General features: G+C 43.9%; 1 protein-coding gene across 1 annotated transcript in view; it reads right to left on the bottom strand.

Annotated features, from left to right (window-relative positions):
• The window catches only part of mrc2 (mannose receptor, C-type 2), a 262,300-nt gene that overhangs the window by 166,425 nt on the left and 76,659 nt on the right, over positions 1-19,216 (bottom strand). Inside the window, exons 4-6 of the mRNA XM_068013057.1 lie at positions 14,685-14,849; positions 11,392-11,505; positions 6,547-6,687 (exon numbers count right to left, since the gene is read on the bottom strand). Of these exons, the coding sequence (XP_067869158.1) occupies positions 6,547-6,687; positions 11,392-11,505; positions 14,685-14,849 (420 nt within the window). The remainder of the gene's footprint in view (positions 1-6,546; positions 6,688-11,391; positions 11,506-14,684; positions 14,850-19,216) is intronic.

Consider the following 19,216-nt stretch of genomic DNA (forward strand, 5'->3'; position numbering starts at 1 on the left):
ATCACAAGTCGTGGGAGTCAGTTGCCAGCATTCGCCAGAGCTGGCGGGCAGCCATAAAGACAGGGCTAAATTGTGGCGAGTCGAAGAGACTTAGTAGTTGGCAGGAAAAAAGACAGAGGCGCAAGGGGAGAGCCAACTGTGCAACAGCCCCAACAAACAAATTTCTCTGCAGCACCTGTGGAAGAGCCTGTCGCTCCAGAATTGGCCTTTATAGCCACTCCAGGCGCTGCTTCACAAACCACTGACCACCTCCAGGCGCGTATCCATTGTCTCTCGAGATAAGGAGGCCCAAAAGAAAGAAAGAAAGAAAGAAGTGTTTGTCTTATTCGCAGAATTCAGTCTTTGATAATGCAGCAATCGAAGTAATTTTAAAATGTAAACCGCATGTCTGGACAAGGGACTATTTAAAAGCTCATTTTTCAGACAGACTGGTGCTTTATGGAGAACTGCTTCTGATGACAAACTTAAAACTTTCACGCTGCAGCAGCAACTGTCATTATATATAAACCGATTGTTAAAAGGATCACCATTAGAACAGGTAAGGCAAAGCCACAAGATACAAAGAGAGCAGAAAACCAGGATGTCTCAGCAAGATGTTAATCAGGAAAAAGTGACATGGGAAATGTCTATGTGTAGAGAGGTTTAGCAGGATAAAAGATCCTAAATGGTAGAGAATGATTGAATTCATTGGGTCATATGGCCAAGAAAATGTATCTAAAGGAGAAGGGATTTTTGACGAATAGCACAGAGCTAGAAGACAAGAGCACCTTAGCATGAGTGGGTGGACGTTAAATGCTGGTTGGAGTCTAACACCTGCCTCGCTAATGAACTACCAAGATAAAGAAGGAAGAGAAGGGAAAGAATAGGAAACAATATGATCTGTTTGGAATTGTAAATTAACACATTGATCTCTGCTGTGTGAGAATAAAAGATTTACCACAACCAATTAGTATCAAATCTGAATTTTTTGCAAAATCCTACACTCAGCACAGAGCAGGGATTGATCCTGGGATGTTCTGCTCTGATGGACTCAGTATCACAACGAGCAATGCACTTCATCACATTAGGGCAGCAAATACAGTTTCCTTCATACAACACCCTGTCAGGCATCCTGCAAACCCTCTCCCAGTGCAACACTCCTCCAGGAAGCTGGGTCACTTCAGGACATCCTATTTATAGTCACGGTGCTGCCAAAATACCATCTGGTTTCAGTCAAACCAAACATAGTCCCACAATCTACCACAAATCTCCAAGACTACAGCACAGCCAGATCAGAGACAGATAAAATTTCTTAAGCTACCCCCAAGTTTAGCTGCTATTCATTATATACCACAAAATCAGGAGTTTCTTTAATAGCTATACTATTTGAATAGCAGATTTATTCTACTGAATCGACCGATTATCCTTGAATCTTCGGGAGATACTTGTAACTTGAATCTCAATGCATAGCATTGGTCCTCACCTGGCCCTTGGCACCATCTTGATGATTTAACACTGCTGGCTATTAAGATTTCTTTCTGTCTCTCTTCTCTTTCATAGGAACAAAGGAGCAGGAGTAGGCCATTCAGCTCATCGAGCCTGCTCCGCCATTCAATACGATCATGGCTGATCATCCACTGCAATGCCTTTTTCCCACACTATCCTCATATCCCTTTATGTCATTGGTATTTAGAAATCTGTCAATCTCTGTTTTAAACATACTCAATGACTGAGCTTCCGCAGCCCTCTGGGATCGAGAATTCCAAAGATTCACAACCATCTGAGTAAAGAAATTTCTCCTCATCTCTGTCCTAAGTGGCTTCCCCCTTATTTTGAAATTGAGTCCCCTGCTTCTAGATTCCCCAACCAGGGGAAACATCTTACCTGCATCTACCCTGTTTATTCTTTTAAGTATTTTGCAGATTTCAATGAGATCATCTCTCATTCTTCGAAACTCTAGAGAATACAGGTCCAATTTCTCCAATCTCTCTTCATAGGACAGTTCTGCCATCCTGGGAACAAGTCTGGTGAACCTTCGTTGCAATCCCTCTATGGCAATAATATCCTTCCTAAGGTAAGGGGACCAAAACTGCACACAGTATTCCAGGTGCAGTCTAACCAAGGTTCTATACAATTGAAGCAAGATTTCACTACACCTGTCCTCAAATCCTCTTGCGATAAAGGCTAACATACCATTAGGCTTCTTAATTGCTTGCTGCACCTTCATGTTAGCTTTCAGTGACTTATTGACAAGGACACCCAGGTCCCTTTGTACATCTACATTTTTTAATCTCGTACCATTTTAGAAATACTCTGCACATCTGTTCCTCTTACCACAGTGGATACCCTCACATTTTTCTACATCATATTCCATCTGCCATGTTCTTGCCCACTCATTAAGTCTTTCCAAATCCCCTTGAAGCCGCTTTGCATCTTTCTCACAACACACATTCCCACCTAGTTTTGTGTCATCTGCGAACTTGGAAATACTACATTTGGTCCTCACATCCAAATCATTGATAGATATTGTGAACAGCTGGGGCCCAAGCACTGATCCCTGCAGTACCCCACCAGTCACAGCCTGCCAATGTGAGAATGACCCATTTATTCCTACGCTCTGTTTTCTGCCTGTTAATCAATCCTTAATCCATGCCAGTATATTACCTCCTATCCCACATGCTTTAATTTTGCTAACCAACCTCCTGTGGGGGACTTTATCAAAGGCCTTTTAAAAATCCAAGTATACCACATCCACCGACTCCCCTTTATCATTCTGTTAGTAACATACTCAAAAAACTCCAACACGTTCTTTAAACATGATTTCCCATTCATAAATCCATGTTGACAATGCCCAATCAGATCATCATTATCCAACTGTCCATTTATCACATCCTTTAGAATAGATTCAAGCGTTTTCCCAATGACTGATGTAAGGCTAACAGGTCTGCAATTCCCTGTTTTCTGTCTCCCTCCCTTCTTAAACAGTGGGGTGACACTTGCGACTTTCCAATCTGCAGGAACCGCTCCAGAATCTATAGAATTTTGGAAAATGATCACCAAAGCATCCACTATCTCTATAGCAACCTCTTTCAACACTCTGGGATGTAGAATATCAGGTCCTGGGGACTTATCAACCTTCACAGTCATAGTCATAGAGTCATACAGCACAGAAACAGGCCCTTTGGCCCACCGTGTCTGTGCCGGTCATCAAGCCTATGTATTCTAATCCCATTTTCCAGCATTTGCCCCATAGCCTTGTATGCTATGGTGTTTCAAGTGCTCATCTAAATACTTCTTAAATGTTGTGAGGGTTCCTGCCTCTACCACCCCTTCAGGCAGTGCGTTCCAGATTCCAACCACCCTCTGGGTGAAAAGATATTTCCTCAAATCCCCTCTAAACCTCCTGCCCTTTACCTTAAATCTATGCCCCCTGGTTATTGACACCTCCATTAAGGGAAAAAGCTTCTTCCTATCTACCCTATCTATGCCCCTCATAATTTTGTACACCTCATTCAGGTCCCCCTTCAGCCTTCTCTGTTCTAAAGAAACCAACTCTAGCCTTTTCAATCTCTCTTCATAGCTAAAATACTCCAGCCTAGGCAACATCCTGGTGAATCTCCTCTGCACCCTCTCCAGTGCAATCACATCCTTCCTATAGTGTAGCTACCAGAACGGTACACAGTACTCCAGCTGTGGCCTAACTAGCGTTTTATATAGCTCCATCATAACCTCCCTGCTCTTACATTCTATGCCTCGGATAATAAAGGCAAGTATCCCATATGCCTTCCTAACCACCTTATCTACCTGTGCTGCTGCTTTCAGTGATCTATGGACAAGTACACCAAGGTCCCTCTGACCCTCTGTACTTCCTAGGGTCCTACCATCCATTGTATGTATATTCCCTCGACTTGTTAGTCCTCCCAAAATGCATCACCTCACACCTTTCAGGATTAAATTCCATTTGCCAACCATCTGCTCTGCCCATCTCTATCATCTTGTAATCTAAGGCTTTCCTTCTCACTATTTACGACACCACCAATTTTCGTGTCATCTGTGAACTTACTGATCATACCTCCTATATTCTCGTCTAAATCATTAATGTACACTACAAACAGCACCGATTCCTGCGGTACACCACTAGTCACAGGCTTCCAATCGCAAAAACAACCCCCGACCATCACCCTCTGCCAATTTGCCAAATTGCCCTGGATCCCACGGGCCCTTACCTTCTTGACCAATCTCCCATGCGGTACCTTATCAAAGCCTTACTGAAGTCCATGTTGACTACATTAACTACTTTACCCTCATCTACACACCTAGTCACCTCCTCGAAAAATTCAATCAAATTGGTTAGACACGCTCTCCCCCTGACAAAGCCATGATGACTATCCTTGACTAATCCCTGCCTCTCCAAGTGGAGATTAATCCTGTCCCTTAGAAATTTTTCCAATAGTTTCCCTACCCTTCAGCCCCATTAATTTCTCCAATACAATCTTCTTACTAATACTAATTTCTTTCAATTTTTCATTCCCCCTAATCCCTTGGACCTCTAATTCTGGGAGATTTTCTGTATCTTCATCAGTGAAGACAGGCACAAAGTAATCATTTAGCTTCTCTGCCATTTCTCTATTCCCCATTATAAATTCTCCTGACTCTGCTTGTAATGGACCTACATTTGTCTTAGCCAACCATTTCCTTTTTACGTACCCATAGAAGCTTTTACAGTCTGTTTTTATATTTTTTGCTAGCTTACATTCAAATTCGATTCTCCCTTTCTTTATCAGTTTCTTCGTCCTCCTTTGCTGTATTCTAAGATCCTCCAAATCCTCAGGTTTACTACTATTTCTGGCAACTTTAAAGGCCTTTTCTTTTAATCTTATATAATCCTTAACTTCCTTTGTTATCCATGGTTGACTGCCTTTACGTTTGGGGTTTTTGTGCCTTGAAGGAATGTATAGTTGCTGTAAACTATGTAATATTTCTTTAAAGACTATCCATTGCCTATGTACTGTTATACCTTTTAATGTATTTTCCCAATCCACCCCAGCCAATTTGTCCCTCATACCTTCATAATTTACTTTGTTCAAATTTAACACCCTGGTTTCAGATTGAACTACATCACTTTCAAATACCATGTAAAGTTCTATCATATTATGGTCACTCGCCCCTAAAGGTTCTTTTACAACAAGATTATTAATTAGCCCTTTCTCATTACATAATCCAAGATCTGAAATAGACTGTTCTCTAGTCGGTTCCTCGACATACTGCTCTAGAAAACCATCCCTAACACACTCCAGAAACTCGTCCTCCATAGCATTAGTGCTCATCAGGTTTACCCAGTCTTTCATGGTAAACTGCTTAACAGATAACTTTCCCCCATGGACTCCTGAATTTTCATTAGCTGTCTTTCACAGGATCTCACTCTAATCATCCAAGATGAGGTTGTTTGCTGTGATTGAGGAACGGCGGATTTCTGTGGTGTCACCTGAAGTACTGTAACTTACAAGGCTACAGACCAAGCTGGATTAGGCTGGATAACTCTTTTTCAGCTGGCATGGACACAATGAGTCAAATGTCCTCCTTATGAGCTGTAAATGCCCACTAAATGCAGAGATTTTTCTCCTTATTGACATCAACGTCTCAACACGGCTGCTGTGACTCTAACAGGAACTGATTGGACAAAGTGTGGGTTTGGTCTTATCATCAAATCATAGAATGGTTACAGCACAGAAGGAGGTCATTGTATACCTTCCTCCAGTCCAAAAAATAACAGTTCACCACTACTCAGCCAACTTTGTATCCATGCTGCCACTGTCCCTTTTATTCCATGAGTTCAACTTGGTAGCGAGCCTATTATGTGGCACTTTATCAAACACCTTTTGGAAGTCCATGTACACCACATCAAAAAACTCAATCAAGTTAGTTGAACACGATTTACTTTTAACAAATCTGTGCTGGCTTTCCTTGATTAATCCACACTTGTCCAAGTGACTGTTAATTTTGTCCTGGATTGATGTTTCGAGAAGCTTTCCCACCACCGAGGCTAAACTGACTGTCTTGTCATTGCTGGATTTATCCTTACACCTTTTGTTGAATAAGGGTGCAGCATTCACAATTCTCCAGTCCTTTAGCACCACCCCAGTATCAAAGGAGGATTGGAAGACTGGGGCCAGTTCCTCCACAATTTCCACCCTTACTTCCTTCAGTTTTAAGTACAGCCAGACTTTCTAATATCTCCTCTATTATCAATGTTTTAGCCCAATGTCTCAACTACCTCCTCTTTCATTATAATTTTGGCAGCATCTTCTTCCTTGGCAAAATGCGCTTTCAGTTCCTCAGCCATGCCCTCTGCCTCCATGTGTTGCTCCCCTTTTTGGCCCCTCATCACTCCTACTTCACCTCTTACCACCATTTTACTATTTATATGCCTATGGAAGACTTTTGGATTTTCTTGCATGTTAACTGACAGTCTCTTCTCATACTCATATCTGCTGAAACTTCCATGACTAAAATGTCCGGGGATGACACGTTAACTTAGGGAGCTCGCACACCTGTTTATTTTCCTACCTGTGGTCACTGGATCCTTGGACTTTGGCTTCTTCTTGCAGACGTATGGCCGGGCGATGCCACAGTCTTTGTTCTGCCATCTTCCGGAAGATTCTGTCCGGATAACTCCACAATTTTCCTCTAATGAGTTTGCTGGCTGGTCTATGACAGAGAAGAAAATAAGTTTTATTAAGCCTGGGCCTAGAGCAGGCCTCCTGTTGGCTTGTGGTAGGGCCATGTGCGGAACTTCCATTCTCCAAACGCTGTCCAACATTGGGCAGTAATGCCACAGATAAAATGATCCCTATTTAGCACCAGTCTGTGACTTAATGGCAATCCACAGCTACGAGGGTAGTAGGGGCACAATCAGCCATAGCAGCACCGAGCTAGGGAGCAGAATAAAATAAGGTGGAGTTTGTACTGCTACCCAGAGACTCCTGGTGAAAAATGAGCATTGTTGGGGCATCAAGTGATCAGGTTCAGCTCAGGACTTCAAACAAAAATAAACGATAGATGGCATCAGGTATCATATCTGACGATCAACTAGTGTGACCAGGATTATGGGAGAGGGATAGTACGTGAGAGGCCAAGCAAGAGCAATAGATAGAAAGAGAGAGACAAACAGAAAATGAGAGCAAGAAAGCACGAGTGAGATACACAAAGAAAGTAAGAGAGAAAGTGAGAGAGAGAGAGCACGTAAGCCAGCGAGGGAGGGGCGGGGCAGAAAAGGGGGGGGAAAGAGAGAGGAAGGAGGGGGGGGGAAAAGAGAGGGGGGGGAAAAGAGAGGGGGGGGAAAAGAGAGGGGGGGGAAAAGAGAGGGGGGGAAAAGAGAGGGGGGGGAAAAGAGGGGGGGGGGAAAAGAGGGGGGGGGAAGAGAGGGGGGGGAAGAGAGGGGGGGGAAGAGAGGGGGGGGAAGAGAGGGGGGGAAGAGAGGGGGGGGAAGAGAGGGGGGGGAAGAGAGGGGGGGGAAGAGAGGGGGGGGAAGAGAGGGGGGGGAAGAGAGGGGGGGGAAGAGAGGGGGGGGAAGAGAGGGGGGGGAAGAGAGGGGGGGGAAGAGAGGGGGGGGAAGAGAGGGGGGGGAAGAGAGGGGGGGGAAGAGAGGGGGGGGAAGAGAGGGGGAGGAAGAGAGGGGGAGGAAGAGAGGGGGAGGAAGAGAGGGGGAGGAAGAGAGGGGGAGGAAGAGAGGGGGAGGAAGAGAGGGGGAGGAAGAGAGGGGGTGGAAGAGAGGGGGAGGAAGAGAGGGGGAGGAAGAGAGGGGGAGGAAGAGAGGGGGAGGAAGAGAGGGGGAGGAAGAGAGGGGGAGGAAGAGAGGGGGAGGAAGAGAGGGGGAGGAAGAGAGGGGGAGGAAGAGAGGGGGAGGAAGAGAGGGGGAGGAAGAGAGGGGGAGGAAGAGAGGGGGAGGAAGAGAGGGGGAGGAAGAGAGGGGGAGGAAGAGAGGGGGAGGAAGAGAGGGGGAGGAAGAGAGGGGGAGGAAGAGAGGGGGAGGAAGAGAGGGGGAGGAAGAGAGGGGGAAGAGGGGGGGAAGTGGTGAAAGGGGGAGAAGAGAGCGTGGTGAGGAAGAGCGAATAGTGTCATGCTCGGCCCCCACCTGCCAAGAATGAGGCACATTAATTTTGCAATTAACATTAATTTTAAACTGCTACTGGAGTGAAGAAAGAACTTGTTGAACAGATTAGCTGTGGCTGGAAACAACATTTGCATATTAACAGACAGTGTTTGGAAGGACAAAGCAGCCATTCCCTGACATTCAACCCACAATGGACTTTTGATCACCAGATGCTGAAGGTGGGGGAACTCACATTCCAGGTTGACTGCTAAGATGGCTGAATACATAAAATGGTCATGGTTCAACCAGCTGGTCATATGACTAACTTGCTGGGCAACCTGAGTTTTTTGAATTTGTACAAACAGTTTTGGGCAGAGTGTCTGTTCGCTGCTGGACTGAGAAGATCTCTCCTGTCTGCTCCGATCTCTTTCTCATAAGCCTCTGAATCCACTGAAGATACATGAACCACAAGAGAGAAAAGTCTCCTACAGTGAACAAGGTTTAAGAAGAATACTGGGCCGCGAAGAAAAGCAAGATCTACCTACAATCAAAGACTCTACAGTGAGTTTGAAGAACCATAACAACAACTCTTCAGATATTGCCTCAAACTTTTCCACTTTATTTTTCTTCTGGCCTTTTCTGTCTCTTGCATGTGTGTATCACATATGCATGCTAGCATGGGCCCATCGTGTATCCATAGGCGTTAACCGAATTAGAGTTTAAGTTTAATAAATTTCAACTTTTCTTCTTTAAACCTAAGAAAGCCTGTTGTGCTGGTTTCTTTGCCTTATAATTGGAAAGTGATGAACAAGGATTCATCAAGGGGGAGCTAAAAACACAGTGTTTCAAAATAAAACCCTGTTACAGTAAGACCAGGAGAAGGCTGAAGGGGAACCTTAGACCTCTATCTCACCTGGTCATTAACAGTAGGGAGAAGAGAGGGGTTGGGGGTCGAGAGGGTGGGGTGGAGGAGAGGGTGGGGAAGAGAAACTGAGAAAATGAGAGAAAGCGAGAGAAAAATCAAGACAGAAAGTGAGCAAGAGAGTGAGCCAGAGAAAGTGAGACAGAAAATAAGAGAGAGAAAGCGAGAGAGAAACAGTGAGTGAGAGAGAAAGCGAGTGAAGGAGAAAGCGAGTGAAGGAGAAAGCGAGTGAAGGAGAAAGCGAGTGAAGGAGAAAGCGAGTGAAGGAGAAAGCGAGTGAAGGAGAAAGCGAGTGAAGGAGAAAGCGAGTGAAGGAGAAAGCGAGTGACAGACAAACTGAAAAGAAGGGACAGAGAATAACTTTGGGGAGAGCTGCTGAGACAAACATTTGATCTGTTTGGGTGTAATTTTGATCCCCATTTCCAGGGCCAGGCAGCAAGGAGTGTTTGAAAATAGATGCTGCGACAGCAGCAGAAACCGTACACAGTCCCTTGCTTTCCTCTAACAAGTCTAAAGTTGGGCTCACCTGAAGAGTGGTCACTTGAGCACAGTACTGCTAGATACAGACATCCTTGGAATTGTACCCTTTATAACGTGAAGAAGAATTAAAAGGATAGTTAACAAAAGGGTGAGAGCTCAGAGGTGAATGGGGCTATCGTGTATCAGAGAGTGAAAGAGTGGAGGAGCTTCCTTGTTAATATTTTGTTACAGGGGAAGGTGAAAGTGGAGTAGTAGGAGAATGTAGGGCAGCCTCTCCTGGAATTAGACATTCAAAACAAACGTATAGTCAAAGCTAATGGAAGTGAAAGTAGAAATTATCAGGCCCTGTTGGCATGCTCCGAGAATGCTGAAGCAAAAGCATAGGCACCAACGATAATTTCTCAGAAGTCTTTGGAAATGGGACTGGAGGGTGGAAAATGGCCCCTGTTTAAGAAAGGGTAAATGGGATAAATGGATCAGCCTGAAATTTGGAGACTAGTTTGTCTTACCTTAATTATGAGTAAGCTTCCAGAGTCCATAACGCAGGATAAATTTGCTGAAAGGCATGGGGCTATCAGACATAACCAGCATGGCTTTCCAATTATTTTAGAAAATCATAGTCGATAGATGGGGGAAAACAACAAATGCTGCATATATAGATTTGCAGAAGATAAGGTGCCATGTAAGAAAATTACAAAAAAAGTGAATACAAATGGCATGAAAAGGAATGTAGCTGCATTGATATAGAACGTGTGCTTCTTGAATTGGCAGGATGTGGGTAGTGGTGAGCCACGGGGATCTATATTTGGTCCTCTTGTTTTCCCATTCATGTTAAGGATTTGGACTTAAGTACAGTAGAATGACATTGAAATTTGCTGGTAATTAGGGCACATGGTAAAGTGAGGAAGAAAGCTGGAGCTGCAGGACACAGAAAGGTTAGTGGAGATGCAGATTAAATGGCAAAGAAAAAAAGAAATAGTCCATTTTGGAAAAAGAACAGTGAAAAATGTAATGCAAAATGAGGAGATTTATAATGGAGTGTAAGAACAGGTGGTGTGTGTTATAGGCAATACTTTTACACATTACTGGCAAATTTCCCATCCTTTGCTCAAGGTAAGTATGTGCTTATGCTGTTTTACAACAATATGAGTGTTTATCAATGTGTGACAGCAAAGGTGTTACAGGAATTGTGCACTATATGGAGGACTTTTAATATATTATCGGTCAATCTCTCCTGATGCTGCACCCAGGGGAGTCAAGGCCATGTATAATCTTCAGGTGAAGTAGCATTGGAAAATAGGGGGTAACTGGACCAGAGTACGCAGATGTAATTCAGCATCTAATTTAAAGTCATGTGTTCTGTCCTTATTTTTATATAATTCTTATATTTTGCAAGTTAAGTTTTTCAATTTAGCTGTAACTTAAGGCAAATTGGGAAACAGAGAAGTAGAGATATTGGATTTGCAGGAGATTTCCTGCAGTATAAGGTGAGGAGCTATAGCACTACCACAGTCTGGAGTGTTTAAATACAGCATGAAAAGTTTACATATGCAGTTTCTACCCTAAATGTACACATAAGGAATTTATACAACATGTTGCATTGATATAGCGCCTTTAATGTAGGAAAACATCCCAAGATGCATGGTAGACTGAGGAAGAGCATGTGAGGCTGCAGTAGAACACAGATAGGTTAGTGGACTGGGCAAGTGGGTGGCAGATGCAGTTCAATGGCAAAGATATATGAAATGATACATTTTGGGAAAAGAAACAATGAAAAACCTAAGTACAAAATGAGGAGATTCTTAACAGAGTGCAAGAACAGGCAGTGTGTGTTACAGGCAATACTTTTTAGGTTGTGGGGGTGGGTGTGGAGGAGAGAGATCAAGAGTTACTTAATATTTATTGAACTGATGATTACCACTCTCCCAGTTGAGGTACTTTAATGGTGATCCATCAGACCATTGCCAGCCACCATCAATGTCCAGATCATTCAGGCCAATCCACAGAGTAGCACTGTAACCAGTCAGGAGACCTAGAAAAGGAGATAAGCCACGTCACAATGGAAAACATCCGAGTAAAACTGCAGATCTCTGACATTCTGCCTAGATTTGCCTCGACTGTTTGTGGGCATCATCACTTCAGATGGAAGTAGTTCTCCGTGTACCACACACTTGCCACTGCCTCAGATGGTGGCCAAATTTTTTCTTACTTCATTCTCAGGAGGGGCATCGCTGGCAAGGCCAGCATTTATTGCCCTTGATAAGGTGGTGGTAGGCCTTCTTTATAAACCACGGCAGTCTAGCTGGTGAAAGCATTCCCAGAATCTTTGTCATGGTTTGATACAAATAAGCGAGTGGCTTGTGAGGCCACCTCAGATGGAATGGAATGATGTGGGGCTGGAGACACATTTGGGCCAAACCGGGAAGGATGGCAGGTTTCCTTCCCTCAGGGACATTAGTGAACCAGTTGGGTTGAGTTGACAATTCTTGGTAACTTTTACTGATGTCAGCTTTTTAACTTCATGATTTTTTTATAACTGAATTCAAGTTTGCAAACTGCTGTGGCAGAATTTTGACTGACATTCTCTGGATTATTAGTCCAGTAACATCACCTTGCCTCTGAGCTTTGCTCAGTTCTAATCTCTTCTAATGTTGCTTTGAAACAAGAGGCCTCGAACTGGGCCAGACCCAGGAGCACAGGGACTCAGCTTCTAGCTTTCCCTTTCCTGTGGACAAACATCTGGCCTCCACTGATTGAGGAGATGGGAGCGGGAGCTTGGAAAGAGGAGGGGAGGGGAGGGCTCAGGGTGAGGGGAGCAGATCTCGAGTTTTGCCTTGCTGCTGATGAAAATTAATTAATAACCTCAGTAACAAAGGCATGTCCCCGCATCTCAAGTGGGGAATTGGGATCCAACTTTAAAAGGCGGATATTTCAGAACTTTCCATTAAGCCCACTCAAAAATCAGACAGGTGGCAACTGAGCACTTAGAGAGTCAGCAGCAAGTATGTTCAGATCAGTGACTCCCCTACGCAGTACTAAAACAAAATCGACAATGTCCACTTCCCTTCCTCGGCTCTCCCACCCATAGTTGTTCCAAACTAAAATGTACAAAAAACTAAACCAGGCATCAATGGATCAGGCTGCAGGCGCTCGGAGCCTGAACTCTGGTACGTCTCTATATCTCCTGCCAGACTTGGCTCTCAGTCATCTGCCAGAGGAAGTGACTCACAACATGGGAACATTCCAATTTGGGTTGAGGCAAAATATTGGCAGGAGCTACCTCTAGGCTCTGGCCTACCCTCTCCTCGAGAGTTCCAGCTGAGGCAGGTCAGGTGACCAGCAGAGGCCTGGTGTGGAAAAGAAAACACTAGAAAGATACACAAACATTGGAGAAAGAACTGTCAGAAAAGATACCGTAATATTTACAGTAGAAGCCCCCGCTTCAAAACCTCACCAGCAGCTGCCTTCCACCAATTTGCAGAACTCATCAGAAGCAAGTGCTGACACTACAAGAGCCAAAGGGATAGGTTGTGCTCTGTACGGTACAAGGTCATTCCACCAGCCAACCCTGCTTTGAGTAGGCTACTCGGAAAGTTCTAGAATGCACATTGATTCCTGGATGATTCATTTTTAAAATAGTATTCCTCCCCCCCCCCACCAACCCTGTCACAATGTGCCTCCTGATACAGGGCGTTGGTTTGTTATTGAAGACTTTCAATGGACTGCTGTCAGCAGCAAGCGTTCAAACTTGAACTCTAGTCCCATCTCCGCCCCCCTGCCCCCCCTAATCGTCCCACTGAACACTTTGGGCATCTAATGCACTTAATAAATGAATGAGTTCATGCCACTCACACAATCCTAAGATTCACAGGACAGTTATTAAGAGAGAGGAGCCTCCAGCAGTTACTGACCGCACCACTGGCGTCTAGCTCAGGGTCGGGAGTAGACCCACAATCCAACATCTCAGTGAGAGGTTTGCGGTTTGGCGAAAGAAGAGGGAAATGAAGGGAAAATAAATGCCACAGTTTCATACTTTCAAAGGCAAAACCTGCAGACCTGACTCATTGGAGGACACAGCTGATAGTCTATTAGTGATAGTGGTACTTAGTACAACAGTGAAGAGCTGGAATATTGAACAGAACTAAAAAGGTCAAAACTTGTAAAGAGGTTGAGATACGGGATGAATAAACCCAAGATTGCCACTGGTGTGTTAGTTTGGTTCAGTCGGTCGCATTCTTGCCTCTGAGCAGGAAAGTTAAGGGCTCAGCTCTCACTCCTGGGGCCTGAGCATGTGATCTAGGCTAATGTTCCACAGCAGCACTGAGGGAGAGCTGCATTGTTCAAGGAGCTGATTTGCAGAGGAGACTTCAAACAGCTCTGTCATCCACCTGATCAGGTGGATGTAAAAGATTCAACGGTGCTATTCAAAGTACTCCTGATATCCTGATTAAAAGTAATCATTCATCTCATTACTATTTGTTGAACCTTACTGTATGAAAATCAAATGCTGCGTTTCCCTACAAACCAATAGTGACTACAAGTAATTTACTGGTTATTAAGCACTGTTAGCTTGTTTGGTGGGTAGGAGGTTACAAGATTTTGACAGCTGCTGTATAAATGCAAGTCATTTCTTTCATCTATGCCACACAAACCATTGGTGATTTTAACCATTCCAACCCCTACCTGCAACTTTTCAATGGCCCCCATGCATCACCAAAAGCAAAAGAAACAGGGAAGAAAGAGCTTGCATTTCGATAGCTCCTTTCACTATCTCAGGACTTCCCAAAGTGCTTCACAAACAAATGAGGTATTTTTGAACTGTTGTCACTGTTATGTAGAAAATGAGGCAGCCAATTTGTGCACAGCAAGCTCTCAAAAGCAGCAATGTGATAATGACCAGATCATCTGCTTTAGTGATGCTGGTCGAGGGCTCAATATTGGTCACACCATTGGGGGAAGCTCCGCTGCACGTCTTCAAATAGTTCCGTGGGATCTTTTACAACCACCCGAGAGGGCCGATGAGGCCTCGGCTTAAAGTCTCATCTGAAAGGCGGCACCTCTGAAAGTGCAGCAGTCCCTCAGTACTGAACTGGAGTGTCAGTCTAGATAATGTGCTGCAATCTCTGGAGTGGGGCTTGAACCCACAACCTTGTAACTCGGGGCTGAGTACATTACCGATGGAGCTATGGCTGGCCTGCGCTACTGCCGTACCGTTGATGTAGGTCTGCTCGTGAAGTTCAGTAATGCTCAAGAGGTCAGAGCTCTGCTGCTGACAGCTGGTGCGGGCCTCGCTCCAGGATAGAGTGGACTGAAAGTTGAACTGGTAGCAGCTTTTGGTCAGTGGGTCCTTGTCCCAGAACGTTTCACAATCGTCACCTAAAGGCAGAGAAGGTTTGTCAGCAAAAGTGCATAGAGCCAAGAATCTCCACAATTCAGCTCTCAGGCATAACAATTAAGGCCACAGCATCCCACAGTAGATCAGAGACAAACTGCATAGACAACATATATTTTCTCAGTGGGAACAATGATATGAGAGGAAACATGGCTGTAAACAGAACTATCAAAATCTCGTAACCTCCTACCCACCAAACAAGTAAAGACCTACTTCAAAAATTATATTCCCAGGATATGGGTGTCACTGGCAAGGCCAGCATTTATTGCCCATCCCTAGTTACCCCTTGAGAAGGTGGTGAGCTGCCTTCTTGATCCACTGCAGTATGTGTGGTGCAGGTGCTCCCATAAATGTTGTTAGGGAGGAAGTTCCAGGATTTTAACCTAGTGAGAGTGAAGGTACGGTGATATATTTTCAAGTCAAGATGGGCTCTCTCCACAGATGCTGCCAGACCTGCTGAGTATTTCCAGCATTTCTTGTTTTTATCTCTCCTTCCTTTCCCCCACCCCTTCTCACTTCTCCCCGCGATCACCAGCTTCCATTCCCCCACACCTCCCCCTCTCCTTCCATTCTCCCCACATCTCTCTCATCTTCCCCATCCTCCTTTCCTTCCTTCCCCCACCCCCCTCCCCCCACATTCCTCTTCTCTTTCCTGTGTCTATGAATGTTATTTATAAGGACTTCCAGAAGACATTTGAAAAGGTTCCACATAAGTTACTGTTAACATAATTGACGGCATGGAATTAGAGGTTCTCAGATTGGCTTGGGTAGGAAATTGATTAGCGGATAGGAGAGAGAGAGGAGAGAATTCTACAAACCAGCTCAGTTTTCCAGCACCACTCTAAAACACCCTGAGAAGTCCACTGTGTCAACTCATCGTGTCTCCTGTCTTTTAAGAAAATCCCACTAAATTAAGCCTGAAAAGCCTGAAAAGAACTGTTCTAAAAGATCCCAGTGACCCATCTAAATGTACTTGGAGACCAGACTATATGACAGTTCTGGAACACAACATATCTCATCTGCTGTTTCTTCAAGAATGAGCAAGTATTCAGCCCAAGTGTATTCTTTGTCTATAGTAGAGCTCTAAAAACAAAACCCCTTTTTTCCAGTTAACTGGTGTGTGTGTGTGTGTGTGTGAGAGAGAGAGAGAGGCTAAAAAGAAAGGAACATTAATATTTAAATCTGTGTGTATGCTGTACTTCATTACTGGTTAAGACTTGTTTTATAATAAACTGATAATTTTGTGGTTTATTAAAGAAACCTGCATGGTGTGTTTTATTCTGGGAAAATTTAAATATATGTCCTGATCTGTGGAGAAGTGGGCTAAGAATAAACAGTGCACTCCTCCTGCCTCGATTGTAACACAGTGCTTGTCTGTTTAGCTAGCTTCCAGCACTCTAGTCTGTCTGTTTACACAGCTGTGCAATAGGCATTTCAAGGGCTTTTCTCTTTGCTAGTTTGTTTATACAGCTGTTCAATGGGCAATTCTTCATGCTTGGGTGATTTTATGAGTTTTTTAAAACTTTGGCTGCGTGGCTGAAAGCTCTGCAGTGTTCGGAGGATGCCCGTGCTTTTTCTAAGGGACACCTCCTGTAATGACGCCAACCTCGATCCTTGATCAGCCTGAGAGAGGAGTCGGGTCTTCCCCATCTTTTTCTTCCACTGAGCCTTTGAAAAGAATCGATTTTTTCAAGCTCTTCAAGGCTTTTTTTTAAACAGTATCCCCTAACTACCGGCACAATGACTCATCCGATTGACTTGCAGCCAGTCATTCTGAGCCCCGTCGGCTACAGCTTGAGGTAAGTTTTTTTTTCACTGTTTGAGCCACTTTTTTTTTTAAACTTTCTCTCTAGTGGCTGTAGGAAAGTCATTTTCAGAGCTCTTTTACCCATAGTCCTCAACTTAGATCTTTTTTTCCTTCTCACCATAGCTGCCACCATGTAATGAGTTCTTTTTATGTTGTCTGATGCAACATAAATGAGATGCTTGGAGTCCAGATCACTGAAGATCTGAAACAGGTTTATTAATAGCTAAACTATTATATACAGTACAGAGCTACCTATTTACAGAACCTTTCTCTGGGTGTTACAGTTACAGAGTGACACTGGCATCGAGTCACATGACTACATCCTGGTACTTAGCTCATTCGCATAATAAGATCTTAAAGGGACATCACTCTTAAAGGCAATCACACATCAAAGGGAAATGGAACAGAGGCGGATAAATGAATTTAAGATATGGATCAACCAGGATCTAATTGAATGGCAAAACATTCAAAGGGATGAATGAACTACTCCTGTTCCTATGAAGCACTGTAACCTGTCACATTGAGGGAGTCTAGGCGCTAAATTCCTTCCTTTCTATCGTGAACACTGGAATATAAGGGGTTGAATGTAATTTGCTAACCACATTACACTAAGTGCCAAAAATAATATTTTTATCCTTAAATGTTGCATAAGAAGTTACACATGGCTTTTACTAACTCTCTTAAGGGTGAAGGTGGGCACAAATCTTTTTTTTTTCTCATTTTCCAATCTTGCCATGATCTCTCCCGCAGACAGTGACTCACCCTCGGGTGCTCACCCAGTGGTGCCAGCTGCTACCTCACACAATTGGCCATTCTTCATGTGTGAGGCTAAACTGCCAATGTTGGCAGGCTGGTCAAAACAAGAGGGTCTCACAGCCAAGTCTAATGCTGTCCTCATGTGACACTGACACACACACACAGACATACAAACACACAGACACTATCCTCATCACCATCCAGAGACACTGCAGACCCCTCAACTCTGCAACTGGTCAAGCAGCGAGGGCTCATAAATCTTCCTTCAATGGTTGGGCGGATCGTGATTCTAGCAAACTTGGGCAGCGTCACACCATAAAGTATTAACTGGCATGTGTCCCAGGCACAACAGAAAATGTACTAATTACATTCTGAGGTTTCCATGCCCGAAATCTCTGAAACAAATCAGCTGTACTGTAAGATGCCAACTTGTACCTAATAGAAATTACATGAAAAGAAAATTATAAATCATTGTAAGTTTCAGTAAATCTTCACAGCCCAGGCAGCCTGATTAATACTTTCAGGAGTTGGAGAAGTGGTCAAAATCTCATGTTACAAGCGATGACAACCTGTCAGAGATGATCTGAAGGTGCTTTGACCAGAAATCCCGGGAAAAAAACTCTCTCTTCTTCTACAATGGAATCAAGAATAGAGATTCTGAACACAGCACAGATAGAGACAGAGACATGGATGATATGGCAAAGCACAGAGAAAGAATATCCAGAGAAAGGGAGACAGAGAGACAGAAATTCCAGAGAGAGCAAGGGAGACAGAGAAAGCGAGCAAGCCAGATAAAGAGCAAGACAGACAGTGAAAGATTACTGTATCCAAATCTCTTCTTTGCTATAAAAAAAATGAAATATAAAGTTTTAGAATTGTCATGCTTGGCCCCCACCTGCCAAGAATGAGGCACATAAATTTTGTCATGAACATTGATTTGAAACTGCTACTGGAGTGAAGAAAGGACTTGTTAAACAGATCAGCTGTGGCTGGAAAGACATTTCCAAATTAACAGACAGTGTTTGGAAAGACAAAGCAGCCATTCCCTGACACATTCAACCCACAATGGACTTTTCATCACCAGGCGTTGAAGGTGGGGGAGCTCACATTCCAGATTGACTGCTAAGATGGCCGAATACACAAGTGGACATGGTCAAACCAGCTAGTCATATGACTAACTTGCTGGGCAACCTGTATTTTTTGAGTTTGTACAAGCAGTTTAGACAGAAAGTCTTTTTGCTCCTGAACTAAGAAGATCTCTCCTGTCTGCTCCCATCTCTTTCTCACATGCCTCTGAATCCACTGAAGACACATGAACCCCAAAAGAGAAAGGTCTCTTACAGCGAACAAGGTTTAAGAAAAATACTGGGCCTCAATAAAAAGCAAGATCCACCTACAATCAAGGACTCTACAGTGAGCTCCAAGAACCATAACAACAACTCTTCAGATATTGCCTCAAACCTTTCCACTTTATTTTTCTTCTGCTCTTTTCTGTCTCTATTTGCTATTGTGGAGCGCGTCATGTATCCATAGGCGTTAACCGAATTAGAGTTTATGTTTACGTTTAATAAATTTCAACTTTTCATTTTTAAACGTAAGAAAGCCTGTTTGTGTTGGTTTCTTTGCCTTGTAATTAGAGGGCAGTGAACAAGGATTCACCAAGGGGGAGCTAAAAACACAACAATGTGTTTTAAATTAAACCCTGTAACATTAAGACCAGGTGAAGGCTGAGGGGACCCCGAGACACCTTTCTCACCTGGTCTTAACAGTATGTTTCATTTTTGCTAA

Source organism: Heterodontus francisci, chromosome 33 (genome assembly GCF_036365525.1).
Source record: "Heterodontus francisci isolate sHetFra1 chromosome 33, sHetFra1.hap1, whole genome shotgun sequence".
Classification (NCBI taxonomy): domain Eukaryota; kingdom Metazoa; phylum Chordata; class Chondrichthyes; order Heterodontiformes; family Heterodontidae; genus Heterodontus; species Heterodontus francisci.